Below are 16,321 nucleotides of genomic sequence, written 5' to 3'. Positions count from 1 at the left end.
TCCCCCGGCCTGCAGGCTCCAGGAGTCCCTGCCCCAAAACGCCGCCCTGTCAGGGCTTCCCTCCTCCTTCACTTGTGACCTCGGCACCAGGGATTAGGAGACATCCGACCTCCCCGGAAGCCGTCATACCCCACACTCCTCCTGGCAGTGGGAGGACGCTCCCATTGCCTCCGGACTGCCCGCCTCAGGATCATGGGGGCTGCCCAGTCCAAACCAGACCCAAAATCCCCTCTGGGGTGCCTCTTGGCTAATTTCCAGACTTTAGGTCTCAGCCAAGACCTAAAAGGAAAGCAGCTTATTTTCTTCTGCACAGTGGCATGGCCGCAGTATAAATTAGATAATCAGTCTCAGTGGCCTGCAGAAGGCACTCTAGACCTGAACATCCTCACACACCTGACCAACTTCTGCAAGCGACTAGGCAAATGGTCCGAGGTAGCCTACCTTCAGGCCTTTTGGGATTTGCACTCCCGCCCAGACCTCTGTGTCTGATATTCGTTGGCCCAGGTCTTGCTCGGGAAATCTACTCCCTCAAGCAAGGAGAAGGACGATTCCTCCTCTTTCTCTGAGCCCCCTGATACTCTTTCCCTGACCCCACTTCGGTCCCCCACTCAACCTCCCCCTTACTCTGACCCCTCAGCTTCTCCATCCTCGTCGGCACCACCCCTTCCCTCCACTCCTCCTGTGTCCCCACCAAACCTGACGGACCCTGTCTCTCCTACCTCCTCCTCCTCCTCGCCTGTCTCAGCCCATACGCGGTCCAGGACCCACCTCCTGTGCCCCTTGCGGGAAGTGGCAGGTGCCGAAGGAGTGGTCCGGGTCCATGTGTTGTTTTCGCGGGCAGACCTGTCTAAGATTGAAGAGCGTGTAGGCTTTTTCTCAGCCAACCCCACTCTGTATATCAAAGAGTTCAGATACCTATGCCAGGCGTATGACCTCACCTGGCATGATCTTCATGTCCTTATGACCTCAACCCTGTCCTCTGAGAAAGGGGAGCGTATCCTAGCGGTAGCCAGGCAGCATGCTGACCAGGTTCATTTAACTGACCCCGCCATGCCAGTCGGCACCGAGGCGGTGCCCTCAGCCAAGCCCGACTGGGACTACCAGGTTGGGCAGGCAGGCCGCCGCCGCCGAGACATGATGGTCCAGTGCCTTCTTGCTGGCATGTAGGCAGCCTCCAATAAGTCAGTCAACTTTGATAAATTAAAGGAGGTAGTCCAAGGCTCAGATGAGAATCCAGCCGTTTTTCTTAACTGACTGACTGAGGCACTCATTCAGTACACCCGCCTTGACCCTGCCTTCCCCGCAGGAGGAACGTCTTGGCTACGTACTTTATTTCTCAGTCGGCTCCGGATATCCGGAAAAAATTTAAAAAGGTGGAGGACGGCCCTCAAACTCCCATCCAGGATTTAGTCAAACTGGCCTTCAAGGTCTACAGCTCCAGGGAGGAAGCAGCTGAGGCCCAGCGACAGGCCAGGCTAAAACAGAAGGTACAACTCCAAACCCGGGCCTTGGTAGCAGCCCTGAGGCCCGCTGGCTCCAGGAGCTCTCAGAGAGGAGGTACTCCCCGAGCGCCACCTGGTGCCTGCTTCAAGTGCGGCAACAAAGGCCACTGGGCCAAGCGGTGCCCCAACCGTAAGGAGCCAACTCGCCCCTGTCTGAGCTGTCGGCAGATAGGCCATTGGAAGTCAGACTGCCCCAACCTGAAGACAGTCGCTGCCCCAACCTGAAGACAGTCGCTACCCCTCCACGTGACGACCCTCCTCCAGGTACTGGAGGCGTCTTCCAGCTCCTCGACACCGACGAAGATTGAAGAGGCCCAGACTCGGGAACCCCTCTTACTCTCACCGAGCCCAGGGTTATGCTCCAGGTAGCGGGTAAGTCCATATCCTTCCTTACGGACATGGGGGCTACCTACTCTGTTTTGCCTTCCTTCAGTGGCCCCAGCCACCCCTCCACTGTCACGGTCATGGGAATTGACGGCACTCCCTCCACCTACCGCCAGACTCCTCCTCTGTTTTGCCACCTGGATGGCTCCCTCTTCTCGCACTCATTTCTTATCATTCCTTCGTGCCCAGTCCCCTTGTGTAAGACGAGACCTCCTCTCCAAGCTAGGGGCCTCGGTTCACTTCCGGCCCAACCCCTCCCCACACTTCACATTCTTCTTTCCCCTCCTCTCGCCTGATAAACCCCGCCAGGCTGACGCCCTACTCCCGTTTCCAGTCCCCATTAACCCTAAGGTGTGGGACACCTCCATCCAGATCATTGCCCAGCACCATACTCCAGTCCGCATCCGGCTGAAGGACCCTTCCAAGTTTCCCTCTAGACCCCAGTTCCCTGTCTCCGTTGAGCACCGACAGGGACTAAAACCCATCATCATGTGCCTGCTCCAGCAGCACATTCTAGTCCCTGCCAACTCACCATGCAATACTCCTATCCTCCCTGTACGGAAAAGCTCCAGGGCCTACCGCCTCGTGCAGGATCTACGCCTCATCAACGAGGCAGTAGTCCCCACCTTTCCAGTTGTTCCTAACCTATATACACTTCTCTGACGCATTCCCCCTGATACCACCCATTTTACTGTCCTTGACCTAAAGGATGCCTTCTTCACCATTCCCCTACATCCTGACTGTCACTTTCTGTTTGCCTTTACATGGGAAGATCCAGACACTCATATTTCTTCCCAGGTGACTTGGACTGTTTTGCCTCAAGGGTTCCGAGATAGCCCCCATTTTTTCAGACAGGCACTGGCACAGGGTGTTAGCCTCTGTCCCCTTACCCACAGCACACTATTGCAATATGTAGATGACTTATGACTATGTAGTCCCTCCTGGGAGAGCACCCTTGCAGATACTGCTACACTTTTAAATTTTCTTGCCGGCCGAGGTTATCGGGTTACCCCGGCCAAGCCTCAGCTTTGCACCCCTTCTGTCACCTACCTAGGCATACTCCTGACACCCACTACAAAAAGCCTCATGGCGGATAGAATAAGCTTCATTGAAACTCTCCAGCCTCCTCAGGATGCGGAAGAGATCTTGTCCTTCCTGGAACTGGTAGGGTATTTCAGGCATTGGATTCCCAACTTCGGCGTCCTAGCCAAGCCCCTTTACCAGGCTGCCAAGGAAGCGCCCACTGGACCGCTGTCCAACCCCTCATTGGTTGCCAACTCTTTCAAGAAGCTTCAGGACTGTCTTCTTTCTGCCCCAGCTCTCTCTCTCCCCAACCCCCTTCGGCCTTTTCATCTATTCACCAAGGAGCGCCAAAAGGTAGCTACTGGCCTCCTAGCCCAGCCGGTTGGTATAGGCCACATACCAGGCTGTGGCCTATCTCTCCAAGCAGTTAGACCCCACGGTCCAGGGCTGGCAACCTTGTCTGCAAGCCCTGGCAGCTGCCACAGAACTTACCAAGGAGGCCCTCAAGCTCACCCTAGGACATTCTCTTACTGTCTACTCTTCTCACCGACTGTCAGATCTCATCACACACAAGTGTCTCAGCCACCTCACCCCATCCTGGCTTCAACAGTTCCACCTGCTATTCACTGAAAACCCTCATATCACCCTCACCACCTCACCCCCTCTAAACCCTGCTACCCTCTTGCCCACTCCAAGGTGCGATTCCGCCCCCGCACGTTCCTGCCCAGAGGTTCTCACCACCTTGCCGCCCGCCTACCTCGGTCTTTCCGAACAGCCATTAGAACACCCAGATCGTACCCTGTTCGTGGACGGGAGTTCTGTCTTAACCCCCGATGGCCACGGCAGCCGGCATACGCTGGCGTAACAGCAACCCAGACGGTCAAAACCAGGCCTTTGCCTTTAGGCACCACCTCCCAGGAGGCTGAACTCACTGCCCTTCCTCGTGCCTTACTTCTCTCCGAAGGGCAAAGGGTTAATATCTATACAGACTCCAAATACGCCTACCTTATTGCACACACCCACTCCCTTCTCTGGCAAGAGCGTGGGTTTCTTACCACCAAAGGGACGCCAGTAGTCAATGGACCACTTATAAAGAGGCTGCTTGATGCTCTCCAGGCCCCCAAGGAGGTAGCCATCATCCACTATAAAAGCCACCAGCATTCTAAGGACCCTGTGTCGCAGGGTAACAATCTAGCTGACTCCACCACACGGGCCACTGCCCTCACTTCCTTCCCTACCCCAGCACCTTTACTCTTTTTTTCCCCCACATATTCCCCCGACTACTCTCCCCAGGAGCTTCAAACCCTGATGGCCCATCCCAGTGCTACCCACAGCAAGGATGGGTGGGTGTTCATTGACAGCCGAGTAGCGCTCCCTCAGACTCAGGCAGTGCGTATATTGACCGACATACACCGCTCTCTCCACATAGGGCCTAAGGCTATGTATAACTTCCTGGAACCCATCCTTCACCTCCCCTAACTGCAGGCCCAAATTAGGAAGGTACATCAGCAATGTGCCACCTGTTCAGCTGCTAACCCCCAAGGTAGGCTCAGGCACCCAGGGCCCACTCATCAGCTAAGGGGTCACCAGCCAGGGTAAGATTGGCAACTTGATTTTACCCACATGCCCCACCATAAAAAATTCCGCTACCTGCTGACCCTGGTTGACACCTTCTCAGGATGGATCCAGGCTTTCCCCACCACCCGGGAAACTGCAGAGGTCGCGGCAACCACTCTCCTAGAGCACATCATCCCCAGGTTTGGTCTCCCCGGATCCATCCAATCGGACAATGGTCCGGCCTTCATTTCTAAACTCACCCAGCAGGTGGCAGCCGCACTCCAGATTACCTGGAAGCTCCACATTCCCTACCATCCACAGTCATCTGGAAAGGTAGAACGCACAAAAGGTCTCCTTAAACTACATCTAACCAAACTCACTCTAGAAACCCGCCTCTCGTGGGTGACTCTCCTTCCCTTGGCTCTCACTCATCTTAGGGCAGCTCAGCGGGCCCCTACAGGGCTCAGCCCTTTTGAGCTGCTGTATGGATGCCCGTTCCTCTTCCAGGAGCTGCCAGCCCTCTCCCCTCCCTTAGGCTCCTACCTCCCCTACTTAACCCTCCTTCGTGAGCTTCTGAGAAAACACGCGGACCGGTGTCTCCCTGCACCCGCTTCCCCAGCCCTTGAGAATCCCACCATCGTAGCACCTGGAGACCTGGTCCTGGTCAAGCAGCTGCAACCCTGAGCCTTATCTCCACGGTGGGAAGAACCATACGCCATAATCCTCACCACTCCCACCGCTGCCAAGCTCCTTGGTCTTTCCTCCTGGTATCACCTGTCCTAGCTGAAAAAGCCGCCCACCCAACATGATTCCAATTGGACCACTCAGGTTGTTACCCCTACCAAGTTACGACTCACACGCGCAGGTAACGACCCTCTGCCTAACCTTCCTCGGCCACCTAGTCCTCCCGAGTCTAAGTGAGACTCCTGCCCAAACTCCCCCCACCAATCCATTCCAGTGGAGGTTCTACCTTACCGAGACCTGGACCCAGGGAGATCGCATGAGCCTCCCTCACCATAGCCACAGTAGACTGCCAGCCTCAAGGGTGCCAAAGCCAAGTAACCTTTAACATATCCACCTTCCAGAGTATCCCCCAAAAGTACCCCCCTCCGTACCCAGTCATTTGTTTCATATATGATCAGACGAACGATGCCTGTCAATCCACTTGGGTTGAGACAAGTGGAGGCTGCCCTTGTCACTACTGCAACATGCACAAGACCATTCCAGACGACAAAGAAATCCTCTGGCAGCAGCCCACTTCCTCTGTGCAACTGACTATGAGTGACAAGTATGACAAGTCTACATTCTTCCTCACCATCCCTGACCCTTGGGACTTGAGGTGGGCGTCGGGGGTTGAGGCCCGCCTTTACCAAGGGGTCCATGACCTTTACCCCGTGGCCCGACTCAGGATCTTTAGGGTCTACATCAGGGTCGTAAGCAGCCTTGTCAGCCTGGCCTCTGACATCAAACAACAGGAGAAAGCCATCTCAGCTATAGCCAACCCAGGCATCAAGCCCCAGGACAGCAGCAACCCTTTTTCATGGCTAACCTTAGTCAGGGAATGGGCTCAAGTAGTACACATGGCCGGAGTACACAACATCTCTCGTTGTTTCCTGTGTGCAGCCTTGAATAAGCCCCCACTGGTTGCGGTACCCTTAGCCAGTCCTTTCAACTCCTCTAACCTAACCCTCTGCTTTCCCCTTCCCGGCCGAACCATGGGAGAGGTCCCCTTGTTCCAAGACCCACTTAGGCAACAACTCCCCTTTTACTACTCCACCCCCAATGCTTCCTGGTGCAACTGGACAGGATCTGCACCTCCAAATCTAACCACCACTCCAGGTGGGTATTTTTGGTGCAATTCCACCCTATCAAAAACCCTCCATGCTCCCAACACTACCCTATGTGTTCCCATCCCCCTAGTCCCCAGCCTCACCCTATACAGTGAGGCTGAGCTATCCTCCCTCCTGCCCTCTGCCCACCCCCGCCAGGCAAGGGCAGTATTCCTTCCATTGATGATCGGGGTCTCTTTAGCCTCATCCTTCATAGCCTCTGGCCTAGGAACCGGAGCCCTAACTCATTCTGTCCAGGCCTCTCAGGACCTTTCAACCTGATTACAGGTAGCAATCGAAGCTTCTGTGGAGTCCTTGGCTTCCCTCCAACGGCAGATCACCTCAGTCGCCCAGGTGGCAGCCCAGAACCATTGGGCACTCAACCTCCTTACAGCCGATAAGGATGGCACCTGCATATTCCTCAATGAAGAATGTTACTGCTACATCAATGAATCAGGACTAGTAGAAACCAATCTCCTCACTCTAGAAAAGATTCGGGAAGGACTCCACCAGAGAAACTTCGGATTGGGGCCCTCATTTGGGTGGTGGCAGTCATCTATAGCCGGTTGGGTCCTACCCTTTCTAAGCCCCTTACTAATCATTGGCTTCTTGCTATTCATAGCTCCCTGTGTCCTCCGCTTCGTCCAGGACCACATAAAGGAAGTCTCCCGGGTCACTGTCAATCAGATGCTACTCCACCCCTATACCCAAGTTCCGACCTCCGAAGAACCCCACAATGACCTATACCAGCAGGAAGCAGCCAGATGAACATGTCGCCTCTTTTTCTTATTAGAAAGAGGTCAGAATGTTAGGCAGGGACTTAGACCCAGCATGGCAGTACCACCTGACATAGCGGGCCCCTTGTCAGGAGTTTACCCGCTGGGACTTCCTGCTAGGACTTTTCAGCATGCGAAAAGCACCCTGAGCCCGCCAAAACTCCCCACTCTGCACAAACTCCTGGACAAGTCATTCCTCAGAGATCGAAACCTATAGACCCCGCCTACCACGCCCTATAAAAGGCCGCTGATACCTGCCCTGCAAGAGACTTCCTCAGCCCTCCTCCTAGGGGACTGGTGAACCTTGCCCACGAGCCCAGTAAAGGCTACCTCTGTTTTCATCTGCGTCATGTCTTCTTGCTCGGCTCCCCATTACATTACATTTGTGATAAAGGATTAATTTTCTTAATTACTATATTTTACAAGAATCAATATTATTATCTTTAAAGCAAAATTAGGAATGCCTTTGTTCTCCAGATATCGGGATATCTGGACACTCCCAAGTCTTGGTCTCTTTAGTAAACATTATTAATTTGTTCCCTTAACTATGAACATCTAGAGGCTAGGAATGCCTAGCTTTCTGAGAATGCAGCCCAGCAAGTCCCCGCCTCATTTTCCTAGCCCTCACTCACAATGGAATTCCTCTGGTTTGACTGCCTCTGACAGTGCTAAAGCAAAACTTTTCTTTTATGGAAGAGAGAACATTGAGGAACAGAGACATCAAATCCGAAATGCAGAACATCAAAAACAAAACAATTTGGAAGTCACCAAACTCAAAACACAGATTACCCAGGAAAGACTGGCAGTGAAACCAATGATAAAGTTGCCACGGCCACCAGTGATATGTCCTTGGGTGTCTCAAAAATAGAATTCTGTATCTATCTGGAATATAAATAAGTGTGAGCACAAAATGAAGGTATCATCAGATGTGCAAAGTGTGAGTTTACAACCTGTACAACCTTGATGAAAGGAGTAAGAATGTATTTCAGAAAGAAGGAAACAACTCTGAAGAGTGGAGTTCAAGAAATGATGGTGAGCAAAGAAGCTGGGAACACGCTGATTAAGGTGAGTGGCTAGATACGGAAAATAATGACCATCACCGATATGGGGAGTTTTCTGAAAATAAAAGGAAAGAATAATTTCAGAGGGGAGGCCAGTTCCAGGAAAATTTATCCAAGCAGCTGGGGAGACCTTGAGCCATCTGAGGAGTCTGAGATTTCCTAGGCATGGGCCTGCCTTCATATCTCTGCTGGCCTCTGGCGAGAAGAAGCCTGTGAGGGGTGTGGTCTTTCTGTGAATGTGGTGGCCCATTGTGATGGTAGAGAGTGGATTTCCAAAACACTCCCTTCCCCTAGTCATACTCCCCACAGTCAGAGATCTGATTGGTGCAGTTTTGTGCTACCCACAATGTACTTAACTTGCCATTTAAAGTCAGAATTTGTCTGCTAAAAGAAAAGAAAAGAAAAAATCCCATCCAGCACCGTAGCTCATGCCTGTAATCCCACAGCTCTGGGAGGCAGATGTGGGAGGATTGCTTGAGGCCAGTCTGTAAAACATAGCAAGAACCTTTTCTCTCAAACAAACAAATCACAAAAAACAAAATTAGCTGGGTGTGGTGGCGCACACCTAGAGTCCTAGTACCAGACTGTGGGAGGCAGGAGGATCACTTGAGCCTAGAAGTTCAGGTTATAGTGAGCTATGAGTGCCCCACTACACTCTAGCTTGGGCAACAGAGTGAGACCCTGACTCAAAAAATAATTGGCCGGGCATGGTGGGATTACGCCTGTAATCCCAGCACTTTGGGAGGCCAAGGTAGGTGGATCATTCGAGGTCAGGAGTTCGAGACCAGCCTGGCCAACATAGTGAATCCCCGTCTCTACCAAAAACATACAAAAACTAACCGGATGTGTTGGTGCGCACCTGTAGTCCCAGGTACTCGGGAGGCTGAGGCACGAGAATGTCTTGAACCCAGGAGGCGGAGGTTGCAGTAAGCCAAGATCACACCACTGCACTCCAGCCTAGGCAACAGAGTGAGACCATGTCTCAAAAAAAAAGCAACAAAAACAAAAATTAGCTATATACTTTAAAAAGACACATCTAATACATAAGGACATAAAAAAGTTTAACAGATGGATGGGAAAAGATACAGAGATATGACCGGGATGCTGGGGAAACCAAAAGGAACTGGGAGTCTTCAGCATAGAGAAAGCGTGACCAGGGTTTAACAGGATCAGTTCCCAATCAGCTGCATTTTCCAGACAGTCGTAACAATTCTAAACTTGCACGCACCTAATAAAATAAAACAAAAAACATAAACTATAAGGAAAAATTGTAAAACCCACTATGCCTTTGAGAAATTTCAACATGCATGTGTCGAGTAGACACAAGGTTACTAAAAATTTAGAAGATTTGAACAACACAATTAATAAACTTGGTTTTAATGGTCTTCTAAAGAATCCTCCCCCAAATCATGTACTGAAATGAATTTCAATAGAATTCAAAGAAATAGTAGCTTACAGACCATGTTCTCTGACTATAATGCAATTAGGCTGGAAATCAATGACAAAAAGAATTTTTTAAAACCACATAAAATTGGAAGTTGAAAATTGAATATATCAAAATAGAAGTCAACACTGAAATTAAAATATTAAAATCAACTGATATAAAATATTACATATGAAAACTTATGAGATTCAGTGAAAGAGAAACTTAGAGGGAAATTTGAGGCCTATTAGGTTTATTTTGCATCAAAGAGGGATGAAAATAAAGAGCTAATAATCTAAATGAAAATATGAGAAAGAGTAGCAAAATGAACCCACAGAAAGTGAAAGGTAGAGGATATTAAATAAATAACTATAAATAGAAAACAAAAAATACAATAGAGAGTAATAACAAAGCTAAAGGTTATTTGAAAGGTTTGCTAACATAGACAATAGTGAAAATGATCAGAAAACAAGACAGTGCTTCCTATCCTTTTTTGTTTTTCATTATAATCTTCCCATCCTGGGAAATGTTTTAGGCTTTATTTTTCTTGATAGCCTCTCCCCACTAACCTCCATGAAAATTTGATTCCACATATATACTAGTTCGCCCTTTATGTACTGTATACATATCGGTGTTTTATATTTTAAAAGAGTATGTACTATATACATATCTGTGCTTTATACTTTAAAAGAGTAAGACCCACCCAAGACTAATTTTCACTCCCTTAGGGACAATATCCTCCCTGTCTAGAATGCCTAGAAAAAGAGAAGCCACAACTAAGCAATAATAGGAATTAAAAAGATGTAACTACAGATAGCACAGAAATATAAGAGTTAAACATTCTGAACAACTTTATAACAAGGCATACTAATAAATGTTCAAATTCCTAGAAAAATATGTCATATGATTTGACAGAAATAGAAACACTAAATAAGTGTTAAGGCCAGGCATGCCTGGCACTTTGGGATCCAAGGCAGGCCAATCACTTGCAGGAGTTCAAGACCAGCCTGGGCAATATGGTGAAACCCTGTCTCTTCTAAAAATACAAAAATTAACTGGGCCTGGTGGCATGCCCCTGTAGTCTCAGCTACTCTGGAGGCTGAGGCAGGAGAATCGCTTGAGCCTGGGAAGCAGAGGTTGCAGTGAACTGAGATCACGCCACTGCACTCCAGCCTGGGCGACAAAGTGAGTCTCCGTCTCAAAAATAATAATAATAATAAATAAATAAATAAGTGTTAGTCTGCTCTGGGTGTCATGAGAAAATACCACAGTCTGGGGGGCTTAAACAATAAAAATATATTTGCTACCAATCCGGAGGCTGAAAGTCTATGATCAAGGTGCCAGCCACCAGGATTGGTCTCTAATGAGACTTCTCTTCTTGGCTTGCAAACAGAGACCTTCTCATGGAGTTTTCACATGGCCTTTGCTCTGTGCATGCTTGAAGAGAAAACTCTGGTGTCTCTTTCTCTTCTTATAAGGACATAAGTCCTATTTGATTAAGGCCTTATTCTTATGACCTCATTTAACCTTAATTACCTCCTTAACGCCCCTATGTCCTAAAACAGTCACATCACCAGTTAGGGCTTCACCATACACATTTTGGGGGAGACAGAATTCATAACATCCAGGAAGTATTAAATTATATCGTTTTAAAGTCTTCCCAAAAGAAAACACAAGGATGATACCATACCAGATATTCAAAGAGCCGATTATATTTATCATGTTCAAAGTCCTTCCTGGGAGAAAGAGCAAACCTCCAGGTGCATTTTATGAGTCTCCTATGACCTAATACCAAAAACAGATAAGGATAGCACAGAAATCGGAAAGTATGGACCCATCTCTCTCATGATCATAGATAAACAAAAAGTTATAAATTATGAGTAAACTCTATCTGGCATGCTTTAAAATATCATGGCCAAGTTAGGTTTATTTATAACGTTTTAAAATTGGTTTTGCATGCATTAATGTATCTAAACATACTAAATTTACATTACTGGACAGAAATACATGTTCATCACAAAACACCAGAAAAAGCATTTAGATAAAATTCAACACTAATTTGTGACTCGTAGCAAACCAAGATTAGTAGAGAAACTTTCTAATCTGATAAAGAATTTCTACCAAAAGTCTTCAATGAATATCATTGTTAATTGTGATGTTAGAAACATTCTCTTTAAAATCAAGAATGCCTCCATCACTAGTCAACATTGGGTTGGAGAACTAGTCAGCACAATTCTTATTCTTGTTTTAAAAAAATTATAAAATTATAAATTAATTATAATTTTTAAAAACTTTTTTAAAAAATTAAATGTTATTGTAATCAAATATTAAGAAGTTTTTGTGGGAGAGGAGACTTGATGAGCTGATCCTAAAATTTATGTCAAAGAGCAAATAGCCAATAATTACCAGAAGAAAAAAAGGTGGATGATTGACCATATTGTGTGAAGAATTGCTGTAGAACTTTGGGTATATGTCAAATGAGGCTGGGTTATCTTCTGGGTACCCCCTTCCCTCTCCTCATTTAATCATCTGAAAAGCACCAACTATATTTCTCATGTGTATATATCATTCTCCCAAGTATCCATCCCAGGTTCCCAAGGGAATGCTGCACATCCTAGTTGCTCAGGCACCAGGCTATTGGGGTCACCTGAGTCATACCTAGAGTCTTAAACATTTTCTGTCCAGAAGTGGCACACATTACTTCTGTCAACTTTCCACTGGTCAATCAAAACCTGCAACGAACATGGCAGGGAACACAGTCCCTCCCTTAAATGGAAAGGGACAGTAATGGACGGTAATACAGTCTTCCCCCACATAGTCATTAAGATAGTGTGGTATGGATGCTATCAATATAAGCCAATAGATAAAGAGATTGGCAGCCTGGCCAACATGGCGAAACCTAGTCTGTACTAAAAACACAAAAATTAGCCAGGCACAGTGTGGTGAGTGCCTATAGTCCCAGCTACTCGGGAGACTGAGGCATTATAATTGCTTGAACCTGGGAGGCAGAGGTTGCAGTGAGCCGAGATCGTGCCACTGCACTACACAGCCTGGACAACAGAGAGAGACTCCATCTCCAAATAAATAAATAAATAAATAAATAAATAAATAAATAAATACAGAGTCAAATCTATATGGAACTTGAAACACAAGTAGTGACAAGATCAGTGGGGAAAAGATGGAATTTTCCACAAATGGAGCTGGGACAATTTGTTATCTACATGGCAAAAAATGAAATCAAATATCTGGCACAAATCACGAAAATAAAACGTATTTCACCTGTAACAGGGAAGAAATTCTTAAGATACAAAACAGAGCAAATCTTAAAGTTTAAGAAAATAACAAGCACTTTGGGAGACTGAGGCAGGTTGATCACTAGGTCAGGAGTTCAAGACCAGCCTGGCCAAGATGGTGAAACCCCATCTCTACTAAAAATACAAACAGTAGCCGGTTGTGGTGGTGGGCACCTGTAATTCCAGCTACTTGGGAAGCTGAGGCAGAGAATTGCTTGAACCCGGGAGGCAGAGGTTGCAGTGAGCCGAGATCACACCACTGCACTACAGCCTGGGCAACAGAGCAAGACTCTGTCTCAAAACAAAACAAAACAAAACAAAAAAAAACCAACAACAAAAAAAAAGAAAGAAAAAGAAAATGACAAACAACTTGATTAAGATGAACACCTTTTGCTTTATTAAGGGACAACAAATAGAGTGAAAAAACAAGCCACACCATGCAAGAAGATATTTGCAACAATTGGATTAGTATTCAGAATTTAAAGAATGTGAATGAATCAATATGCAAAAGACGAGCACCCAAATCAAGAATAGACACACAGGCATGAGTAGGCACTTCGCAAAGGAGGGAACACGAATCACCCAAAATCATGTGAACAGATGAACAACCCTTTAGTAATTAGGAAACTGCAAATTAAGACAATACTTTTGTCTTTTGATTCGACATCAAAACATAATTAGAAATCAAAAATATAAAATATGGCACTACCAAGAGTCATGAAGGATGTGAAGCAAGAAAACCTAATATGCTTTCGGAGGAATTACACCAACTTTACCCATTTTAAAATACCACTTATTTAAAATAATCCATTATTTTAAACACCACTCCAAAGCAAGACAAAACCCCCCAAAGTCCACTAACCCAGAGCTTTTTATCACTTGTAATTTTCTTTTTTTTTTTTAGAAACAGTCTCACTCAGGCTGGCATGCAATGGTGCAATCTTGCAATCTGCAACCTCTGCCTCCCAAATTCAAGTGATTTTTCTGCCTCAGCCTTCCGAGTAGTTGGGATTACAGATGTGCACCACCATGCCTGGCTAGTTTTTGTATTTTTGGTAGAGATGGGTTTCGCCATGCTGGCCAGGCAGCTCTCAAAATCCTGACCTTAAGTCATCTGCCATCCTCAGCCTCCCAAGTGCTGAGATTACAGGCATGAGCCACTCTGCTTGGCTGTCACTTGTAATTTTTGTGTTAAATATGTTGAAAGATCTATTTTAGACTTATTGAAGAAGGATTTTTAATCATATATTACTTTTTTTTTTTTTTTTTTTTTTTGAGACGGAGTCTCGCTCTGTCGCCCAGGCTGGAGTGCAGTGGCGCGATCTCGGCTCACTGCAAGCTCCACCTCCCGGGTTCACGCCATTCTCCCGCCTCAGCCTCCGAGTAGCTGGGACTACAGGCGCCCGCCACCACGCCCGGCTAGTTTTTTGTATTTTTAGTAGAGACGGGGTTTCACCATGTTAGCCAGGATGGTCTCGATCTCCTGACCTCGTGATCCACCCGCCTCGGCCTCCCAAAGTGCTGGGATTACAGGCGTGAGCCACCGCGCCTGGCCCATATATTACTTCTGCATACAAAAATGAAGAAAATAAAATTAAGGTGTTTCTAACTATCACAGTCTAACTTTTCTGAGTCCAACTTGAATCCCATCATCAGTGTCCACATTTTTCCACACACTAATGTCTCTGCCATTCAAAGCATTGGTCGTATAGCAGTTTTGACACTGGGATGTGAACCCGTCCACACTGCTGCCCTAGAGAGGGGGCCTGTGTTCCTCCCACTGACTCTAGGCAGCTGTGACTGCTTGGACCAATAGAGTACAGTGGAAGTGACACTGTGTGACTTCCAAAGTGATATCATAAACGACTTTACAATTACTGCCTTGCTCACTGGAAATACTCACGCTTGGAACTCTGGGCCACCTGTAAAAGCCCAAGCATCCTGAAGCTGCCATGCTGAGAAGAAGCCCAGGTCACACCGGGAGGCTACATGCAGGGTCTCCATTCACAGTTCCAGCTGAGCCCAGCTTTTGAGCCCTCCTGCCCAGGAGCCACACTTGTGAGTGGAGCAGCCTCCAGATAATTCTAGTGCCCAATCCTTCAAGTCTTGTCGGGCTGCTCAAGCCTTCCTATCTGGGGCCCCAGACTTGAGGAAGCCCTCCCTACTCTGCCCTGAGTGCCTGATCCTCAGAACCTGTGAGCGTAATAAAATGGGACTGTTCTGTGTCCCTAAATGAGGGGGGTCTGGTGCACAGCAGTAAAGAACCAGAATGTCCCTCATTCACAAGGACTCTGGCAACACTGCAGTTTCCATCTCCTTCCAGATTGGCTATCCCCTGGGAGACTTCAGTGTCACACAAATGACCTCTCACTGCCAACACTCTGACCTCCCAGTCCTTGACTTCCTCACCCACAGCAATGTCCTCCTGGGCTAACTCTTCCAGTGAACAAATGGCAGCATCTGGGAGTTTTAAGGGACACCATGAGGGCTGTTATAAGGGAAATGGAGGCTTCCTCTTGTAGCCCCTCCAAAGGTCCTGTGCCTCCCACTGGCGTTGTCAACGTGCAGGATATTGGGAAGAGCAGCAGGTCACAAAGTCACCGCGTCAAGCCTCCTGTCAATCATAACAGGGAATTCGTAACAGAGTTGGGGTGGGAGGTGGGGAATTGGCATCATTCGCTTCTGAGCCGGTGCCTCCGGCTTTTCACCAGCACTTGATTCCGTCTCAGACCAAATATGCGGATGTCCTTCGTCACCTACTCCATGGACGGCAACACTGTCTTGCTGCTCACCTCAGACAAGTGAGTGCTGCTTTGAGCCCCAAAGGGAGGCCTGATGAGCTGAGCCAGAGGTGGCTCCAGGGAGCTGAGGGATCCCCGGAGACCTTGGTTGGGAGTCTGCCAGCACACAGGGCAGGCCGGACAAGGCAACTCACAGTACCCACCCTGACCTTAGCCCTGGCTCCCCTGCATCCTTCTACCCATGGCTGCAAGGTTACCTGCAGGCCCCTGTGCTCCAGGAGTTCTCAGCTTCCCCCACTTCACACTCCCCTGCCCTCTCTCTGCCCTGCCTCCTTCTCTGGGAGGTGGCTGTGAGGATTCCCGGGGTGCAGGGGCTGGCGGAGGGGTGGGGGCGTCCTGTGAACACACACCTGTGCGGGCTGCTGCTCTGTGCCTGTTCCCCCTGTCCTGGCCAGTGCGAGAGGGAGACAGGGTCAGAGCCGGTGGTGAGATTCCTGGGGCTTTAGCACAGGGATGCTGGCAGGACCAGACAGGGGAGTCCCTGAGTGGGGTTCTGAGCTCCAGGCCAGGCTGGGAAACTGGAGAGAGGTAGGAGGAGCAAGCTCAGGTGGCTTGAGGTGGCCTAGCAAGGTGCCCAGGCCCAGCAGGGTGCACTGCAGACTTCCTGTTTGGCGGGAGGTGAGGGCACTTCCAATGCACATGCCCAAAACTTGGCCCAGATAAGGTGAAGCA

The 16,321-nt window shown here is 48.3% G+C and overlaps 1 protein-coding gene across 4 annotated transcripts; it reads left to right on the top strand.

The window, feature by feature from the left end:
• The first annotated feature begins 995 nt into the window (after positions 1-995).
• On the top strand, positions 996-7,412 carry LOC116269532 (endogenous retrovirus group FC1 Env polyprotein-like). 4 transcript variants are annotated; one of them, XR_004177153.1, is made up of 4 exons: positions 996-1,874; positions 4,734-4,799; positions 5,086-5,331; positions 6,584-7,412. XR_004177153.1 is itself a non-coding variant. In XM_031652692.1 (2 exons), the coding sequence occupies exons 1-2, from the start codon at positions 5,675-5,677 to the stop codon at positions 6,694-6,696; spliced, it is 744 nt and encodes a 247-aa protein (XP_031508552.1). In that variant the 5' UTR covers positions 5,338-5,674; the 3' UTR covers positions 6,697-7,412. The 4 variants fall into 4 exon arrangements, 1 of the variants encoding a protein (XP_031508552.1); XR_004177154.1 differs by lacking the exon at positions 996-1,874 and adding an exon at positions 1,884-3,050 and having other exon boundaries at positions 4,731-4,799; XR_004177155.1 differs by lacking the exon at positions 4,734-4,799.
• The last annotated feature ends 8,909 nt before the right edge of the window (positions 7,413-16,321 follow it).

This window comes from Papio anubis, chromosome 11 (genome assembly GCF_008728515.1).
Source record: "Papio anubis isolate 15944 chromosome 11, Panubis1.0, whole genome shotgun sequence".
NCBI lineage: Eukaryota > Metazoa > Chordata > Mammalia > Primates > Cercopithecidae > Papio > Papio anubis.
Note: the sequence above shows the minus strand (reverse complement) of the source record. Positions and strands in the feature narration are given on the sequence as shown.